Raw genomic sequence first — 18,808 nt, 5'->3', positions numbered from 1 at the left:
TGATTTAAACGATAACAACCTTAAATGAACAGGACCACTACCAGTACCTTTGAAATAAATTTTTCTTTAAAAAAAAAAAAAAAAAGAATTTTTTTTTAACATTGTGTTTCAGGCTTCTTTGAGATTTTTATTTGCTTTTTTTTTTTAGAAGACCTCATCTACTGTGCTCAACATCTGATATTTGAGGTGTCTGTTGTGGTAAATTTAGTCTGCCAAGAAATCCTTCGTACCATGCCTAGAAATTTGGGTATCTGCTCAGACAGCCCTGTTTTGGCCCACCAGATAAATTAGTATAACCTGAGAGGGCAGCTTGGTGTGGAATCAAAAATGGAGTTTGAAACTGACAAGAATGAGGAGTGGAGCGTGTATAAATTAAAAGAGTTCAAGCTGCTAAGATAAAGTAGGGGAATTTGGCTAGTCAAAGCACTTCGTAGACGGGCCTTGTGTTTGCTAGGGTCTGGCAGACCTGACAGCTGCAAATGTGTTTTAAATAGGCTAAAAAGGAAGTATGCACTTAAGGACTAAAGGAATTGCACAGATTTAAGTAATGACTCAGGCAAAAGTCCAGATCTTTTCAGAAAGAAGACGATGGGGACTGAAGGAACGTGGGCCTGGAGTGAAGACACTGAGTTTTTAAGCCAGGTTCTGACACTTCATTACTGAACAGCTGTAGGAGAGTCCACTTGATTTCTCCTGTAGCTTCTTTATCTGTACATATGCCATACTGGGTCTTCTGGCCCTTGAGACCGAAGTCAGATTGACTCAAACTTTCATTCATATTCTTTTAAAGTCCTAGTCAGCTATTTGACACATAGTGAGTGAATACTGTCCTTAAATTGGGAAGGAAGGGTGGATTTCTGGAGAGTGAACGTGGATATTTGTGGTGCGATTGGCTTAGAGTCTCATGGTGACTCTGAATTAGGTACTTCAGTTCAGTTCATTTCAGCTGCTCAGTCGCATCCCATGTTTTGTGACCCTATGGACCACAGCACACCAGGCTTCCTGGTCCATCAGCAACTCCTGGAGCTTGCTCAAACTCACGTCCATCGAGTCGGTGACGCCATCCAACCATCTCATCCTCTGTTGTCCCCTTCTCCTCCTGCCCTCAGTCTTTCCCAGCATCAGGGTCTTTTCTGATGAGTCAGTTCTTTGCATCAGCTGGCCAGAGTATTGCAGCTTCAGCTTCAGCATCAGTCCTTCCAATGAATATTCAAGGTTGATTTCCTTTAAGATTGACTGGTTTGATCTCCTTGCTGTCTTAGGCAGTTTCTTCCATCCAAATAGTTCACCTTATTGTTTCTTGTGCTATATTTTAGACATTGTTGATAAAGTCATTAAAGTCAATAGCTTCCTTTAATTTCACCCAAATGAATAAGTAAGCAGGTAAGTTAAGTAAGCAAACAAAATACTCCCTGGGTACGGGATTAAGAGGTACAAACTATTATATATTAAAATAAACTACAAGGATATATTGTACAGCAGAGGAAGTATGGCCAGTATTTTATAATAACTGTAAATAGAGAATAACCTTTAAAATTGTGTCACTCTATTATATACCTATAAAATATAATATTGTACATCAACTATACTTCAGTAAAGAACTGCCTCTGGCACTAGAGCTGAATGGGTAGAGTAGGCTTTATTGCAATTTGGGGGAATATATTTATTTCAGCTTAATATAGACAGCTTCAGTGTGAACACTGTGATAGCTCCATCTTGAGGTCTCCCCCTCCCCTGGGGGATTTTCACAGCCTGCCCAGCTTCATGTGGGGTCTCGGCCTCATAACAGCTCACCGACTCTTGCCTCTTCCCTTCTTCCCCCGATTGCCCTGGGGAGCCCACATGCAGCTCTCTCCTCTCTCAGTCTCCGAGGATGGCTTTGGACCATCTCACTTGCAAACTCCGACAAGGGCTCAGCAGAACAGTGGGGATTTCGTGAAGCAGGACTGTCTCTTCTAGAAGGCAGCTCATTCATTCATTCAACAAAATCCTAGTAAGCTCCAGGAGGAACCACCAAACACTGTTTTGGCTCCAGGGACCCATGAGAGAGAGAGATGAAAATCTGTATCCTCACCAAGTTTACATTCTAGTCCAGACAAAGGGACCAGAAGCAGAAATATAAAGCATTGAGTATATTAGAAGGTGAAAAAGGCCTTGAGAAAAATAAGCACAGAAGCAGAGGAGCAGAGTGGGAGCTTTGTACAAGCTGGCAAAGGAAAGTCATCTAAGATGCTATTTGAATAAAGAACTGAGGGAAGTTAAATGAGCTTTAGTTGGTTATACTTTGAAGATTATTTTTTGACTTAAGTTATGAAGTAAAAAATGGAGAAGAGATCAATCTTGCATGGCTATAGTAAGAATCAAATAAAACAATGTTTGGAATAATTCCTTTTAGAAAACCAGTTAGTACATAAAATGAAAGTTTCTCAGTTGTGTCCGACTCTTTGCCACCCCATGGACTGTAGCCCACCAGGCTTCTCTGTCCAAGGAATTCTCCAGGCAAGAATTCTGGAGTGGGTAGCTGTTCCCTCCTCCAGGGAATCTTCCCAACCCAGGGCTTGAACCCAGGTCTCCCACCTTGCAAGTGGATTCTTTACTGTCTGAGTCACCAGGGAAGCCCAATTAGTACATAGCTAGCATATAATAAATTTTAGTCTTATTATTACATAGAGTGGTGCCCTCTAATACAGTACCTGCTAGCCACAATAAGCTGTTTAAACTTATGTGAATTCAAATGAAGTAGTAATAAAAATTCAATTTCTCAGCCTCACTAGTGACATTTCAAGTTCTCAACAGCCACATGTTGCTGCTGGCTGCCACTTTGCACAGTGTAGACACGGACCATTTCTATCCCTGTAGAAAGTTCTATTGCATACTGCTAAATATAGAGTCTAACGTTGATACATCAAGGAAAATGCAGTCTCATATGTAACAGGAGTGTCATGGGACATTGTTGTCTTAGAATTTCAGCTCAAGCCTCATAGCTGAGGACAGTGGGAGACATTGATCCCACATATTAAAGAGAGATGTCAGCATAGACGCATTTGTACAGGGCTTACTGCTCGCATGTGTGTGCTCAGTTGTGTCTGACACCTTGCGACTCTGTGGACTGTAGCCCATCAGGCTCCTCTGTCCATGAAGTTCCCGGGCAAGAATACTGGAGTGGGTAGCCATTTCCTCCTCCAGGGGATCATCCCGACGCAGGCATCGAACCTGCATCTTCTGCATCTCCTGCATTGGTAAGCAGATTCTTTACCATAGAATCGCTTGGGAAGTACCTCCAGGGTTTACTAGCAGAGGCCGGATGAGAATTTTGGCCAATCTCTGGTTTCCAGTCTAGATAAGAGAAGCCTCAAGGTCCATTGAGAGACTAGATTCTTTCAGGTGAATTCATCAGAATGGAGGCTGCTGTGGGGCACGGAAGGGGAGTTTCTGATCCTCCCAGTTCAGTGAAAGGGGGCCTACCAGGAGAACCTCACCCAGATGGGGTGTCTCTGGAAGGGGAGGCCAACACTTGCTCCCGGCTGGATGCGTCTGACCCGAGATACTGGTGTGTTTCCCCCTGGGTTGCTCTCCGAGGCAAGTAAGAAAGGGTTCTTAAGGAACCTTGTGGTGCCCAGAGGCCAAAAGTATGAGATGAGCTCAAGGGGCCGTAGACACAGGAACATAAAGTACCAGATCCTCGTCACCCTTCCTGCCATGTTGGAACCGTTGCGGAATTTTTGAGCGGTCCCCGGCACCTGGCTCGTCCCCTTCCTGTCCCATGTTAGAAAGCATGTTCTCCTCCTTCCCTGTATAAGGAAATGACACGTATCCCACCCAATGAGCAAATGACTCACAAGCTTCCTACTCCATTCCTTTGTTCCCTGGCTACCAAAACAGGCAGGTGATCCATATTTGTCATGGGCTTCCAGGTGGCGCTACTGATGAAGAACCCATGTGCCAAATGCAAGAAACATGAAATGTGGGTTCGATCCCTGGGTCTGAAAGATCCTCTGGAGAAAGGCATGACAACCCACTCCAGTATCCTTGCCTGGGAAATCTCATGGATGGAGGAGTTCATGGGATCACAAAGGGTCAGACACAACCGAAGTGACTTAGCACACGCACTCCCTCACCACTGGAAAAGCTGGCCTGCTCACAGTGTCTCCTGGTCTAATAAACTCTGTTCTCCTTTCATTCTGTCTTGTGTCTGGAAGTTCTTTTCTGACCTGTGCACAGAACATAAAAACCTGATGTGTGCTCTTAATAATTTGCAGTGGGGAGCCGGCCATCTGTGTGATGGGAGAGGCCCCATGTCCTCAGTGGAGAGGTCTAATGATGGGGAGGCCGGCTGAGCTGCAGGAGAGGATGGGCTGGGCAGAGAGAGCAGAGCAGCCTGCCCTGTTACCACAGCGGGGCCCGCCTTGCTGCCAAGTGTGTGCCATGGCAGGTAAGTAGGCTGAAGCCCTGTAAGGACGTGCCTTCATCCTTCATTCAGTCGCTCAGTCGTGTCCAACTCTTTGTGACCCCATGGACTGCAGCACGCCAAGCCTCCCTGTCCATCACCAACTCCCGGAGTTTACTCAAACTCATGTCCATTGAATTGGTGAGGCCATCCAGCCATCTCATCCTCTGTTGTCCCCTTCAAAAAAAAGAAAGAAATGTCGTCCCTCATAAGGGACAAGACGTTTGTACAGTGAAGGCGAGTGTCAGATGGAGCAGTAATCGTCAGATGTCACGTGGAAGGTGCCTCACCCATGTTCCTGTGGGAGATCCCTGAGGGGACCATAGAGATGCATCCCCCCCACCCCCAGGGGAAAGCTGCTGTCTGGTTGCCTCCCTGGATGAAACAGATCAACAGTATAGAGAAAACTAAAAACAGGGGCCAAGGAGGAGGAACGGGAGCCAGGGAGTAAAGAAGACGCCATGTGTCCATTCTGGGGCGAGTCCCAGAGCCGGGAGGCAATTCACAGAACCGGACGAGCAGGGCTGTGGCATTCCCCTTGTCCGAAAGGGGCAAGCGCTCCTCTGCGCCTGCCGTTTGTTGCAGGGCAGGTCAGCTGTTACCAGATCTTCAGGTTTTCTTTTCTTTCTTTTTTTTGATGTAAATCATTTTGAAACTCTTTACTGAATTCATTACCGTGTGGCTTCCTTTTTATGCTTTGTTCTTTTGGCCGCAAGGCACGTGGGGTCTCAGCTCCCCGACCAGAGATTCAGCTCACACTTCATGTGCTGGAAGGTGGTCTCAACCACTGGACTGTCAGGAAGTCCCCAGGTTTTCAAAAGAAGCCAGACTGCTGGATTTTGGTGTGAAGCTATGCCATTTTTGAAACACAATGTACATTTTGAATAGATTCTGTTCCGGGTTTTTGAACACCTGAAAATAAAACTATTCTTTGAGTCAAAAACGATGGTACAGTTTTGAGATTTGCCCGAGCTGCCACCAGGGGGTAGGGAAGAGACGTCGCAGAGTATCACAAGTGGTGGAAGAAGAGCAGACGTTACAGGACTGTCTTTTCTAAATCTGGCCCATTTAATGCACCAGGTATGTACAATATTTAACTAAAAGATTTAGTTTTTATTTCCACGTCCGGGATATATCATTGCACAGAGGCATTTGCTAGTAAAGCGTGCAGATTTTCTTCTCTGTTCCCTGATTGAAGTCTTGCGGTCTGACTTTTCTCTCCATCTACCCTTCATGGAGCTGGTTTCTGGGAGTCACTCTTAAATGATCTGTTCTTGCTTGCTCTTCTAGCCTCCACCATCCAGCAGGGACTCGGGCTGCCCACAGATTCTCTGACACTCCTCCATTGACAAATGGGATCTGTGTCATGGCCCCTCTTCTTGAACCTGGGTAGACTTGTGGGTGCATTCACCAGTAGTTCGTGTCAGTTGCTCAGTCGTGCCCTTTGTGACCCCATGAACTGTGTAGCCCCGCCAGGCTCCTCTGTCCATGGAATTCTCCAGGCAAGAATACTGGAGTGGGTTGCCATTTCCTTTTGCAGGGGATCTTCCCAACCCAGGGATCGAATCCTGGTCTCCTGCATTGTGGGTGCATTCTTTACCATCTGAGCTACCAGGGAAGTCCAATAGAACTCATTCTATGAGACTTCTGGAACCTAGCTCTCAAAAGGACATGCAGCTCCTAATTTCTTTTTTTTTTTTAATATACCAGAATACTTGTTTTTGGAACCCTTGGTCACCATGAACAAGCCCAGATATTCAAGGCCCTCAGGCTGTGAGGAGGCCCAGGTCACACAGAAAGACCCTATGTTAGGCATGTCCATTGATGGTACTGGCTGGATCCAGGCTCAGAGCCACAGTAAAGAAGCCTCCAGATGACCCTAATCCCCAGTCATTCAAGCCATATCCAGCTGTTTGAGTCTCCCCAACTGAGATCTCAGATACCATGGAACAGAGACAAACCATCTTTGTCCATGACTCACAGATTCCATAGGATTTCCCAGGTGGCACTAGTGGTAAAGAACCTGCCTGCCAATGCAGGAATCATAAGAGGGTTCGATTCCTCAGTTGGGAAGATCCCCTAGAGAAGGGCATGGCAACCCACTCCAGTATTCTTGCCTGGAAAATCCCATGGACAGAGGGACCTGGTGGGCTACAGTCCATGGGGTCACAAAGAGTCAGACTCGACTGAAGCAACTGGGCAGGCACAGATTCCATGAACACAAAGAAAAATTATAGTTATGTCACAAAGTTTAGGGGGTGGTTACATAGCAATAGATAACTGGAATGAATGCTAGAATATCTGGACTCTAGACTCCAGCTGCCTTCCTGAGATTTACCCTCAGGTACAGAAACTGGGGATCCCACGTGGTGCTAGTGATAAAGAACCCACCTGCCAATGCAGGAGACATGTAAGAGATGCGGTTTGATCCCTGGGCCTGGAAGATCCCCTGGAGAAGGAAATGACAACCCATTCCGGTATTCTTGCCTGGAGAATCCCATGGACAGAGGAGCTTGGCGGGCTACAGTCTATAGGTGTCACAAAGTGTCAGACATGACTGAGCATCCATGCACACACAGACACTGAGGAGGGATTGCAAGGAGCCAACCAGTGAAGTTCTGGAAGGTGAACAGGAAACTGTTTTAAGGGGGCTGGAGAGGAGTGTTCTGAGCCTAGATGACCACGCCTGGGAAAGCTGAGGGGCGAGAGAGCACCTGGTTTGTTTGTAGACCTGAAATGTGTGTCTAGCATGACTGAATGCTGTGTGTGTGGTCCCTGTGATGAGGATTCCAGATTGGAGGAGGGGCGGGCAATGAGCCAGGAGAGGGCTGAGAAGAGTCCAGGCTGTGATAAGTACGTGATGGACCTGGAATTTATCTTAAAGACGACAGGAAACTTCTGAAAGACGTGATATGATCAGTCCTGTGTTTTAGGAAGTTTGCTTTGGCCATTGTGAGGAGAGCTGATTGTGGAGAGAAAGAATGGAATGGAGGAGATGGATAAGAGACCATGGCTATAGTCAGACAAGGGATGATGGTGGGCTGGACTAAGAAAGTCTGGGTTGGCAAGTAAGCAGGAGCCAGATGCATAAAACAGGTAGGGAGATGAATAAGAGACCAGGGCTATAGTCAGAGGAGGGATCATGGTGGGCTCTACTAAGAAAGTGCTGGAAGGCAAGTGAGCAGGAGCCAGATGCATGAAACAGGTAGGAAAAGGGAGACTGCTGTTAGGTGGGAAGGAGGATTGGTAAAAAAGGACAGAAGAATCGTGGACTATTCCCAGATTTCCTTCTTGAATGATGAGTAGAAGTGGTTGCTAGTCAGTGAGGCTGTTCAGAAAGATGAAAGCGGGTTTGAGGAAGGCTTCAGTGATGACTGGGCAGTGTGCAAGGCACAGCGTGTGCTTCCGTGTGGAGAGGTCTAGTGCGTGGTTGATACGTAAGGCTTGGGTCAAGGAGGAAGATTTGCACCAAAGCTTTACATTTCTGCCTTTAACATACGATCCACTTTTGAAGTCGTGTTTGTGGAGATCCCAAGGTGAGTTCTGGGAAACAGAAACAGTGTCCTACTTGGGAAGTGATTATAGTAGACCGCACACTGTTTGATGTATCAGAATTGCACCAGCCCCACCAAGAATAATTGGGTTAAGGCTTTGCAGTTGTGATATTATATGACCTGCTTCATCGAGGCTTTCTTTTGCTGGAAGTCAATGTTTTACAATGATTTTAACATGGGAAAGGTCCATGAGAAAGGTCCAAAAAATACATTTATTTTTAATTGAAGGGTAATTGCTTCACAGTATTGCCTTAGTTTCTGCCATACATCAACATGAATCTGTCATAGGTACACATATGGCCCCTCCCTCTTGAAGTTGTATATTTTTTAACGCATTTTGTTCTAACCTTTTTTTTCCCCCCACTCTAACTCTTTTCAATACTGTGGCTTTGGCAGGACTCCACACAGGATCCTTTTTATTTTCCAGCCGTAGGTGGCAGCACACCACTGCCTACGATTAGAGCAACCGCGTTTGTTAAGTCAGAGCTGCTGGTCAGGAGAGAGCAGCTAATGAGTAATCAGTCCAAGCTGCATGGCAAATTAATGTCTTTATTAAGTGAACTAACCGGTTCCCTTTATAAACAAGGTCAGAGTATTTACAACCCAGTGCATTTCATAAAGCAAAATCCATCTGCATTGATGTGACTCCACTAAGGAACCCATGATTTATCGGCAAGGAGCACATGCAAAAACTCACTTGGAAAACCGTCTTTTATAATGACTGGTACCATTCTGAGGTAATCATTAATAAAAGGCACCCTTGCTAGGTAGCCTCATTTTTCTCATACGAGGTAAATGAAAAAGTGATTACCTTAAACAGGAACCACTATTATAAGATGGTATTGGGTGGCCTGTTCCAAATTAAGTTCTTAGTAATAAAAATAAGGTGTGATCCTTATTGATCAAATGTATCTTCTGTCACTTTTGTTGTTGAGTCTCTCAGTTGTGTCTGACTCTTTGCGACCCCATGGACTGCAGCATGCCAGGCTTTCCTGTCCTTTACCATCTCCCAGAACTTGCTCAAAGTCATGTCCAGGATGATGCCATCCAAACATCTGATCCTCTTTCACCCCCTTCTCCTCTTGCCTTCAATCTTCCCCAGCATCAGAGTCTTTTCCAATGAGTCAGCTTTTTGCGTCAGGTGGCCAAAGGACTGGAGCTTCAGTTTCAGCATCAGCCCTTCCAGTGAATGTTCAGGATTGATTGGTTTGATCTCCTTGCCGTCCAAAGGCCTCTCAAGAGTCTTCTCCAACAACACAGTTCGAAAGCATCAATTCTTCGATGCTCAGCCTTCTTTATGGTCCAACTCTCACATCCATACATGACCACTGGAGAAACCATCGCTTTGACTATATGAACCTTTGTTGGCAAAGTGATGTCTCTGCTTTTTAGTATGCTAAGCTTGTCATAGCTTTTCTTCCGAGGAGCAAGCATCTTTTAATTTCATGGCTGCAGTCACCATCTGCAGTGATTCTGGAGCCCAGAAAATAAAGTGCGTCACTGTTTCCACTGTTTCCCCATCTATCTGCCATGAAGTGATGGGATTGGATGCCATGATCTTAGTTTTTTGAATATTGAGTTTTAAGCCAGGTTTTTTACTCTCCTCTTTCACTTTCATCAAAAGGCTCTTTAGTTCCTCTTCCCTTTCTTAGCTTTTCTTCGCCATAAGGGTGGTGCTATCTGCATATCTGAGGTTATTGCTGTTTTTCCCAGCATTCTTAATTCCAGCTTATGCTTCATCCAACCTGGCATTTTGCATGATGTACTCTGCATATACGGAGAAGGCAATGGCACCCCACTCCAGTACTCTTGCCTGGAAAATCCCATGGATGGAGGAGCCTGGAAGGCTGCAGTCCATGGGGTCGCTGAGGGTTGGACACGACTGAGCGACTTCACTTTCACTTTTCACTTTCATGCATTGGAGAAGGAAATGGCAACCCACTCCAGTGTTCTTGCCTGGAGAATCCCAGGGACAGGGGAGCCTGGTGGGCTGCCGTCTATGGGGTCGCACAGAGTCGGACACGACTGAAGCAACTTAGCAATAGCAACTCTGCATATAAGTTAAATAAGCAGGGTGACAATATACAGCCTTTGTCACTTAGATTAGACAAAGCCTTATTTCACATTTAGAGTAGGTTGCACAGGTATAATGTTTAATGTTTACCATCTACTTCATGTCACATTTTAAGTGAATCAAATGCTTAATTTTGCCTTCATTGTCAGAGAACTGTATGAGAAACTCAGAATATCTTCTCACTAAGTGTCCAGGTGTCAGGGACCTGGTGAATTTCAGGTTCTAGAATAGTGCTGTGCAATAGAAATCTAAGGCAAGCCACACGTGCAAAGTGCATGTGCAATTTTAAATTTTCTTGATGCCGCATAGATTGAAAAATGTAAAAATAAAGAGAGGAAATTAATCTTCATTCTGTGTTATAGTGTATTTAACCCAATATGTCAAAAGTATTTAGCAGGTAATCAGTATAAAGATTATGGAGGTATCCTACATTTTTTTTTTTTCACTCTGCGTATTTGAACTCTTGTGTCTTTTTTACATTCACAGCTCATCTCTGTTCCATCTAGCCACATTTCAAATGCTCAATATTCACCTGTGGTCGGTGGGCTCAGCTCTAAACACCTAGTATCTGTTACGGATTGAAACATGTTTCCTCAAAAATTCAGATGTTGAAGACCTAAACCCCAGTACCTCAAAAAGTGACCTGATTTGGAGCTGAAGTCTTTACAGAAGTAATCAAGTTAAAATGAAGCCTTTAGGATGCATCTGAGCAAAGGTCCATCTAGTCAAGGCTATGGTTTTTCCAGTGGTCATGTATGTATGTGAGTTGTACTATAAAGAAAGCTGAGTGCCAAAGAACTGATGCTTTTGAACTGTGGTGTTGGAGAAGACTCTTGAGAGTCTCTTGGACTGCAAGGAGATCCTACCAGTCCATCCTAAAGGAGATCAGTCCTGAGTGTTCATTGGAAGGACTGATGCTGAAACTGAAACTCCAATACTTTGGCCACCTGATGCGAAGAGCTGATTCATTGGAAAAGACCCTGATGCTGGGAAAGATTGAAGGTAGAAGGAGAAGGGAATGACAGAGGGTGAGATGGTTGGATGGCATCACCGACTCAATGGACATGAGTTTGGGTAAACTCCGGGAGTTGGTGATGGACAGGGAGGCCTGGTGTGCTGTGGTTCATGGGGTTGCAAAGAGTCAGACACAACTGAACGACTGAGCTGAACTGATCTGAACTGAACCTCCTCAATGGCTGCTTGGTAAAGAACCTGCCTGCAATGCAGGAGACACAGGAGACACAAGTTTGATCCCTGAGTCGAGGAGATCCCCTGGAGGAGGAAATGGTAACCCAGTGCAGTCTTCTTGACTGGATAATCCTATGGACAGAGAAGCCTGGTGGGCTACAGTCTCTGGGGTCGTAAAGATTGGCTACGACCAGGCACACAAGCACACAGCAGTGCAGAATGCATCCTAATCCAGCATGACTGATGTGCTTACGCAACGAGGACCTCTGGAGGAGACAGACTCACATGCAGGGAGAGCGCCATGTAAAGATGAAGACAGAGATGACTGATGTGCCTACAAGCCAAGGAGCACCAAAGATTGCCTGCAAGCAGAAGCTAGAAAGGGTGGACTCTTCCTCACACTCCTCAGAAGGAACTAACCCTGCCATCACCTTGATCATGGACTTTTAGCTTCTAGATATGCGAGACAATCCATTTCTGTTTGTTCGTCACCCAGTTGGGAAAACGAATTCCACTCGTGCTGTTGGCAGTGGGCACTTTGTTCTGAGCTTTCCTTTTCTTGCCTTGAACCTCTTCTTCTCTTTCTGCACCTCCTCCTCTGCTCTCACTCAGCCTCTGAGCACCCTCTCATGGAACCTCCGAGAATCTCCCTCCCAGCAGACATGTAGGCTGGGAGTTTCCTGTTCAGTAAGCACAAGAGGGACACACCCTGAGCGGTGGCACAGAAGCCTGGTTCACGTCAGGTGTCCAGCGGGGGTCCTATTACCCACTAGATGGTGCCCCCGTTGTTGTTTAGTTGCTAAGTCGTGTCTGACTCTTTGGCGACCCCATGAACTGTAGCCCACCAGGCCCCTTGTCTGGGGCCTGGGGATGGAACCTGCCTCCCCCATGTCTCCTGCTTTGGCAGGCAGATTCTTTACCACTGAGCCATCTGGGAAGCCTCTAGAGCTCCAGGTGGCCCCCTAGAGCTGCTGTTATGCAAGTCAAAGTACTGACCCACAAAGTACTTTCGAAAACCATAAATAACTGTATAGATGAGACTGAGTATTTTGTAGATGGGATGAATGGTTTTCAAATTATTTTAATTTCTTCTCCCTGTAATTATGTGAGCTCCCTACTTTACAGGAGGAAAATGAATTCATGGGGAAAAGGCCCTGACACTTTCTTGCCATCTGGCAGGGGTGGTCTTCTACTGGTTGTCTCTCTAGCCTGTAAGGTACCTGTCTCCAGCCAGCGCAGAAGCACCCCCCTCCCCCAGAAGCATCCCCTCTCCCACTCACAGACCAGGTGCTGTGGGTGACATGGATCCCACCCTATCTGTAGGAACGGGTCCCAGTGTGTGTGGATGTACATGTGCACACACACACTTATTCTTTTAGTCTATCTCTCTTTCTCTGGAGAACCCTGACTGATACAACCATTGTTCTGGTTAATTCTTGGCAAGTGCTCATAAATACTTAAAAAGATAAAAGACAAGGGAGGAGACCTTTCGCATTTAGCCTGATTTCCTGCTGCAGATATCAAAAGTTGGATCAACATATGTCCATAGTTGTAAAGATGTTATTGTTGTTTAATCGCTAAGTTATGTCTGACTCTTCGTGACCCCACGGACAGTATCCCACCAGGTGCTTCTGTCCATAGGATTCCCCAGGCAAGAATACTGGAGTAGGTTGCCATTTCCTTCTCCAGGGGATCTTCTTGATGGGATTGAGCCTACATCTTGTCTCCTGCATCTGTAGGCAGATTCTTTACCTCTGAGCCACCAGGGACGCCCTATAGAGATGTTAAAGTGAAGTGAAATTGTCAGTCGCTAAGTCATGTCTGACTCTTTGAGATCCTGTGGACAGTATCCCACTAGGCCCCTCTGTCCGTGGGATTTTCTAGGTAAGAATACTGGAGTGGGTTGACATTTCCTCCTCCAGAGGATCTTCAAGACCCTAAGATTGAAACTTCATCCCCTGCAGGTGGATTCTTTTACCATGGAAGCTTCTCAGGTGACACCTAACTGGTCTCTCTTTGGATTAAAGACGGCATGGACAGGTTTATGGGAACTACAAAGTTATTTCAAGGTATTTTGAGCCCAACCAAGAAAAGAGAGGTGCTTTCTGTCATAAATCTCCTCCTTTTCTAATACAAATTCCCCTTTCAGTCTCTTATCATCCTTAAACCCTTCCAAGAGGAAGTTAAGAAAAAAGGTATACATTCTCAAATGTCTGAAAATGATTCGAGAGAGGAAAGTTTACCTTTTAACTCTCCCCATATTAACCTATTTTCTACTGCCCAGCGTTGAAGTTAATCAACTACAGGAAAAACCTTCCTGTATGAAAAGAACCACTCCTCCCAGTTACAGATTTTTTTCCTCCAGTTCAAATGACTATGTCATTTGATAAAGATGTTACATGATCTTTAAAGTCTTTAGTGGAACAGTCCTGAAGGGTGCCCAGTTTTCAGTCTCTGCTTTGCTCTTGCCCATCCCAGCTATTTCTACTCTGTACTCTATTTCTGCAGGCCGTTTGCAGTTCATCATGGATCTCGGGAGAGGCATGGGGAAGCATATCAATAGAACTATCTTTGGAAATAATGGCATTTGGAAATAATTTTTGTCTGCTTCATAACTGAAAGCGATCACTCCCCGGAATGCCCTTCGCAAGGAGGCGAGGCTGCTTACCCAGCCTGTTTCGGCTTGGTTCTCTTAGATGCTTGGGTGTCAAGCCCTGTGTGTAATTTCCCTAGACAGAAGCTGGCATTGCCTCCCCTCCTGCGAACTTCATTCCTCTGGATCCTGCTCTTGTTGATCCTGCTTCGCTTTTGGTTGGATTTCTTCAGAAACAGCTGTCTGGTGTTCCAGGGTTCTCTGCTCTGCTGTGGTCTGCCTTGCTCACCGAAGATCGCCGCTGTGGTCGCTCCTGGGCCCTGGGAACCAGGGTGCGTGTGCAGCTCTCCTCTGTGCTCTCTCTGGCCGTGAATCTCAGCCCTTGTTCTGTTTAATCCTGGTACTATTTCTGTCTCCTTTGCCTCGCTTTTCTAGCTGGTTCCTTCTGCATCTTCTTCCACTAGGTTAGCTCACCTGCACAGTTATGTGTGTTCAGCCGCTCAGTTGGTCACCTGCATTTGGCACCAAATAGTTTACTCTGAACCTTTGCTGGGAGCTGATGCTGGTGGCCAGATGGCAACAAAAAGACGTTAAAGGCAGCCTTTTAACCTGTGACTTGAGAGACAATACTCTTTACTTCCCTGTGAAAACAGTTCCTATTTTTCCTCAGTTATGGTAAATGATGTTTTAAAAGACTACTTCTTTTTCACTTGGATTTTACAATATGTTTATTACCAAATACACATTTTAAGATTTTTTTTTAATCTAAAGAAACATTGCTGTTTCTGACTTTTGGTAAGTATTGCATTTTGTTTCTTCTTTTCCTTTTTCTTTCTTTAGAATTGCTGGCCATAATGGAGATTCCAATTACATATAGTTTTATTATTTGGGGCTTCCCCTGGTGGCTCAGCTGGTAAAGAACCCTTTTGTCAATGCAGGAGACTCGAGAGATTCAGGTTCAATCCCTTGGTCAGGGAGATCCCCTGGGGAAGGAAATGGCAGTCCACTCCAGTATTGTTGCCTTGAAAATTCCATGGATAGAGGAGCCTGGTGGTCTACAGGTATTTATTATTTACTGTATTAACTAGTAATTAGCTCACTTTTTATGTTAGTTTAAAAAAAATGGATTACTGTAATATTTAAAATATAACTCAAAAAATAAAAGTACATGCAGCTGGGGTATCTCTAGTTCACATTTCAGGTTTCCACATCTGTTGCATGTGTCTCTTTAACTTCCAGCAGACTAGTGGGGAATGTTCCACAAAAGAGCAAGCAAGAACATACAAAGTATCAGAGATGTCATCTCAGAAGTGGCACGCTGTCATCTCCACCCATTTGTTATTGGCCAAAGCAAGTCACGTGCACCAGCCCAAAGCCAGGGCAGACAGATATACTGCCTGCAATCAGGTCGTGGCTAATATGTGGCTGCATTGAGGGATGAAGAATTGGAAGCAGTCTTTCAATATGCAACAAACAGCTCGTTTTCTCTTTGGGAGTAGAACTGTTGGGAATGGCTCCAGGTGCAGACATCTGTCTCCAGTAGGAGAAGATGAAGCAAGGTCTAGACAGAAGGAGATGGAAGAGAGTTTTAATAATATTCTAATTCTTTTTTTTAATTTTAAAATTTATTTTTAATTGGAGGATAATTGCTTTACAGTATTGTGTTGGTTTCTGATTCTTGCATAAATTCGTGTAAGTTTGATTTCTGTTACTTGCAATCAAAAGGTTATCATACACATATAATTTGTGTATATCAGAAGGCCTTTATATAAAAAGAAGCTTCCTTTATCCCAGTGCAAATATTTATAGGCTAATTCTGGAGGGGTTAACATTTCTTCTTCTTCTTTTTTTTTTAAATTTCTTCATATTAGAAGTAAACTATGTGTATTTCATTGAGTTTATTAGTTGATCAAATTAAACTGAGCTAACACAAGTTTCAAATAAAGATATTATCTAATACTGCAGTAAAATTATTCATAATCAATGTAAATTGAGGAAGGCATATAAAACTAGGACAAAGTAATAATATTTATATTATTAAGTCAGGAATGTTATAGTTTTTAACCATGTTAATTAAGGCAGTTATGTGAAATATTGAATTTATGCCTGGAAATTTACCTCAGTAAAATAATCTCACAGAAGCAAACATTCATAAGCATGAAGCAGTTTATGACAAGCTCATTCATAATACTAAATAAAGCAAACTAAAGCAAACTATCTAAATTAAGAGAATGCTTTATTAAATTATGTCAGTTTTTCAAGATGGAATATTGTATAGATGGAATATTATATTGTATCAGGATGGAATATTGTGTAGTTTTTAACCATGTTAATTAAGAGAATTATATAAAATATTGAAACATGTTTATGACCTAAGTGAAAATGCAAAACATAAAATATTATTTACATGAATATTCAAACTATGTATATATGAACACCCAGGAAGTACTCTGGAGCTAATGCATGGGGGCTGGGAAAGACCCTGCCTGTGGGTCTCTGGCACCCCATTGACATCAGAGCACCGAGTGGAGGGTTGCAGACTGCGGGGCATCCAAAGGACCCAAGACAGGTTGGCTCTCCCCACAGTGCTTCTTCATACCATGTGGACTCCTACGAGGACAATGAGCATCACAACTTCCTTTGAATTTGATCTGGACAGGCCTGATAATCTATGTGAGCCTGCTTCTGCTGACTCCAAAAGTCTTGAGTCTGCCGTTTGATCCTCAAGACAATGCCTTCCTGTCCTGGGCTCATTCCTATGCTGCCTTCCACAATCAGTCTAACTGCTGGGTCTGCAGAGTGCTTCCCTTTTCATCGGAGGGCTTCCCTATGGTGGGCGTCTCCACTTCAAGGAAAGGACTTCCTCCAAGTCTGTGAATACCTTCGACAACAACAATCATATGTGATGCCTCTTCTTAATCTGATGACATCTAACAATCCTAAAATGGACTGGTGCAACACTCTGTACCTTAACTGTGGACATAATGTGACTTCTAACTTTGCTGATTGTTCTGCTTTTGCTGTTTGCTCCCTGCATCTGTAACTGTGTAACTGGATTTGTTTCTAGCTGCATGAAGGCTTTTAAGTTACAAATGGTTGCTCACACTCTTGCGACTTCAGCAGCTTCCTCGAACTACTACTTGGGGCCCCTGGATCAGAGATCCTCAATATGAGGGTTATGAGAACATGTTGCATCACCAGTTTAGGGAAGATGCCCCTTCTCAGCTCAGAAGCAGTTACAGAATGAGAACAATGCCCCTTTCCCTAGGCAACATAATTCTCCTAAAAGAAAAGGGGAGAATGAGAGGGTAACAGGCAGGAAAGCTAGGGGCGTCCAAACAGAGGAAATAGGCTGCAACTGTCAGACATTTTTTATCTCTCTGTTAAGCGGCAGGAGGAAACAAATTACGAGTGTGAGATTTTTGGCTTCCCTGGTGGCTCAGTTGGTAAAGAATCCCCCTGCAATGCGGAAGACCTGGGTTTGATCTCTGGGTTGGGGACATCCCCTGGAGAAGGGAATGGCTACCCACTCCAGTATTCTGGCCTGGAGAATTCCACGGACTGTATAGTCCATGGGGTCTCAAAGAGTTGGACACGACTGAGCGACTTTAAAATGTAAAAGAAGTACTCGCTTTACACATGCATATCTATGTCCACAATAAGCACAACACACACACACACACAGTGTCATTATCTTTTGGAGTACAATGGACACAAATTGTATTATGAATCTAGCTGTAATTTCCTCTTACCCAGGTAGAAGATACTCATCATCTTTGAGTAAAATTACTCTTCTATGGGCTCATTGTTCATGCAAAAGTCAAAATTCTATCTTAGAATCAACAAATTGAAACTGTAGATGCTAAACAACTCTGAATAAAATCATCAGAGCTGAATTTTGTGAGCAGAATCGAATCTCTGTGGGGTTATGGTGGGGTTTGAGTGAGGATATGATGAATGATGTCTTTCAGTGAGAAAAAGCGGGGTCAGGACTATTCCCTGGGGACTGAGAGCTCAAGGTGACAGGTGGGCTTGGGGAGCCCACAGAGAAGGAAAACTAGTGGAGGGCATATGGCTGAGGGACTCAATTCAAGGACCAGTGTATATTTCCTATCCAGGATTATTGTTTTCTTTCGTTTTTCTCCTTTATAATGTCCTTGTTATCTTTCAGTTCAGTTCAGTCGCTCAGTCATGTCTGACTCTTTGCGACCCCATGAATCGCAGCACGCCAGGCCTCCCTGTCCATCACCAACTCCTGGAGTACACCCAAACTCATGTCCATCGAGTCAGTGATGCCATCCAGCCATCTCATCCTCTGTCGTCCCCTTCTCCTCCTGCCCCCAATCCCTCCCAGCATCAGAGTCTTTTCCAATGAGTCAACTCTTCACAAGAGGTGGCCAAAGTATTGGAGTTTCAGCTTTAGCATCAGTCCTTCCAAAGAACACCCAGGACTGATTTCCTTTAGCATGGACTGGTTGGATCTCCTTGCAGTCCAAGGGACTCTCAAGAGTCTTCTCCAGCACCACAGTTCAAAAGCATCAATTCTTCAGTGCTCAGCTTTCTTCACAGTCCAACTCTCACATCCATACATAACTGCTGGAAAAACCATAGCCTTGACTAGACGGACCTTTGTTGGCAAAGTAATGTCTCTGCTTTTGAATATGCTATCTAGGTTGGTTATAACTTTCCTTCCAAGGAGTAAGTGTCTTTTAATTTCATGGCTGGAATCACCATCTGCAGTGATTTTGAAGCCCAGAAAAATAAAGTCTGATACTGTTTCCCCATCTATTTCTCATGAAGTGATAGGACCAGATGCCGTGATCTTAATTTTCTGAATGTTGAGCTTTAAGCCAACTTTTTCACTCTCCTCTTTCACTTTCATCAAGAGGCATTTTAGTTCCTCTTCACTTTCTGCTATAAGGGTGGTGTCATATGCATATCTGAGGTTACTG

At 44.5% G+C, this 18,808-nt stretch overlaps 1 protein-coding gene across 2 annotated transcripts in view; it reads left to right on the top strand.

Annotated features, from left to right (window-relative positions):
- Positions 1–17,955, top strand: part of BACH1 (BTB domain and CNC homolog 1) — a 67,750-nt gene extending 49,795 nt beyond the window's left edge. The window contains exon 5 of one of the 2 annotated variants that reach the window (XM_070785942.1): positions 10,562–17,955. In XM_070785942.1, coding sequence (XP_070642043.1) covers positions 10,562–10,657 — 96 coding nt within the window. In that variant the 3' untranslated portion in view covers positions 10,658–17,955. Of the gene's footprint in view, positions 1–3,914; positions 5,091–10,561 lie in introns of those variants that run through there. The other variant, XM_070785938.1, reaches the window with a different exon arrangement.
- Positions 17,956–18,808: the final 853 nt, after the last annotated feature.

The sequence above is a fragment of the Bos indicus genome, chromosome 1 (assembly GCF_029378745.1).
Source record: "Bos indicus isolate NIAB-ARS_2022 breed Sahiwal x Tharparkar chromosome 1, NIAB-ARS_B.indTharparkar_mat_pri_1.0, whole genome shotgun sequence".
NCBI lineage: Eukaryota > Metazoa > Chordata > Mammalia > Artiodactyla > Bovidae > Bos > Bos indicus.
This window is presented reverse-complemented; position numbering and strand designations above follow the sequence as displayed.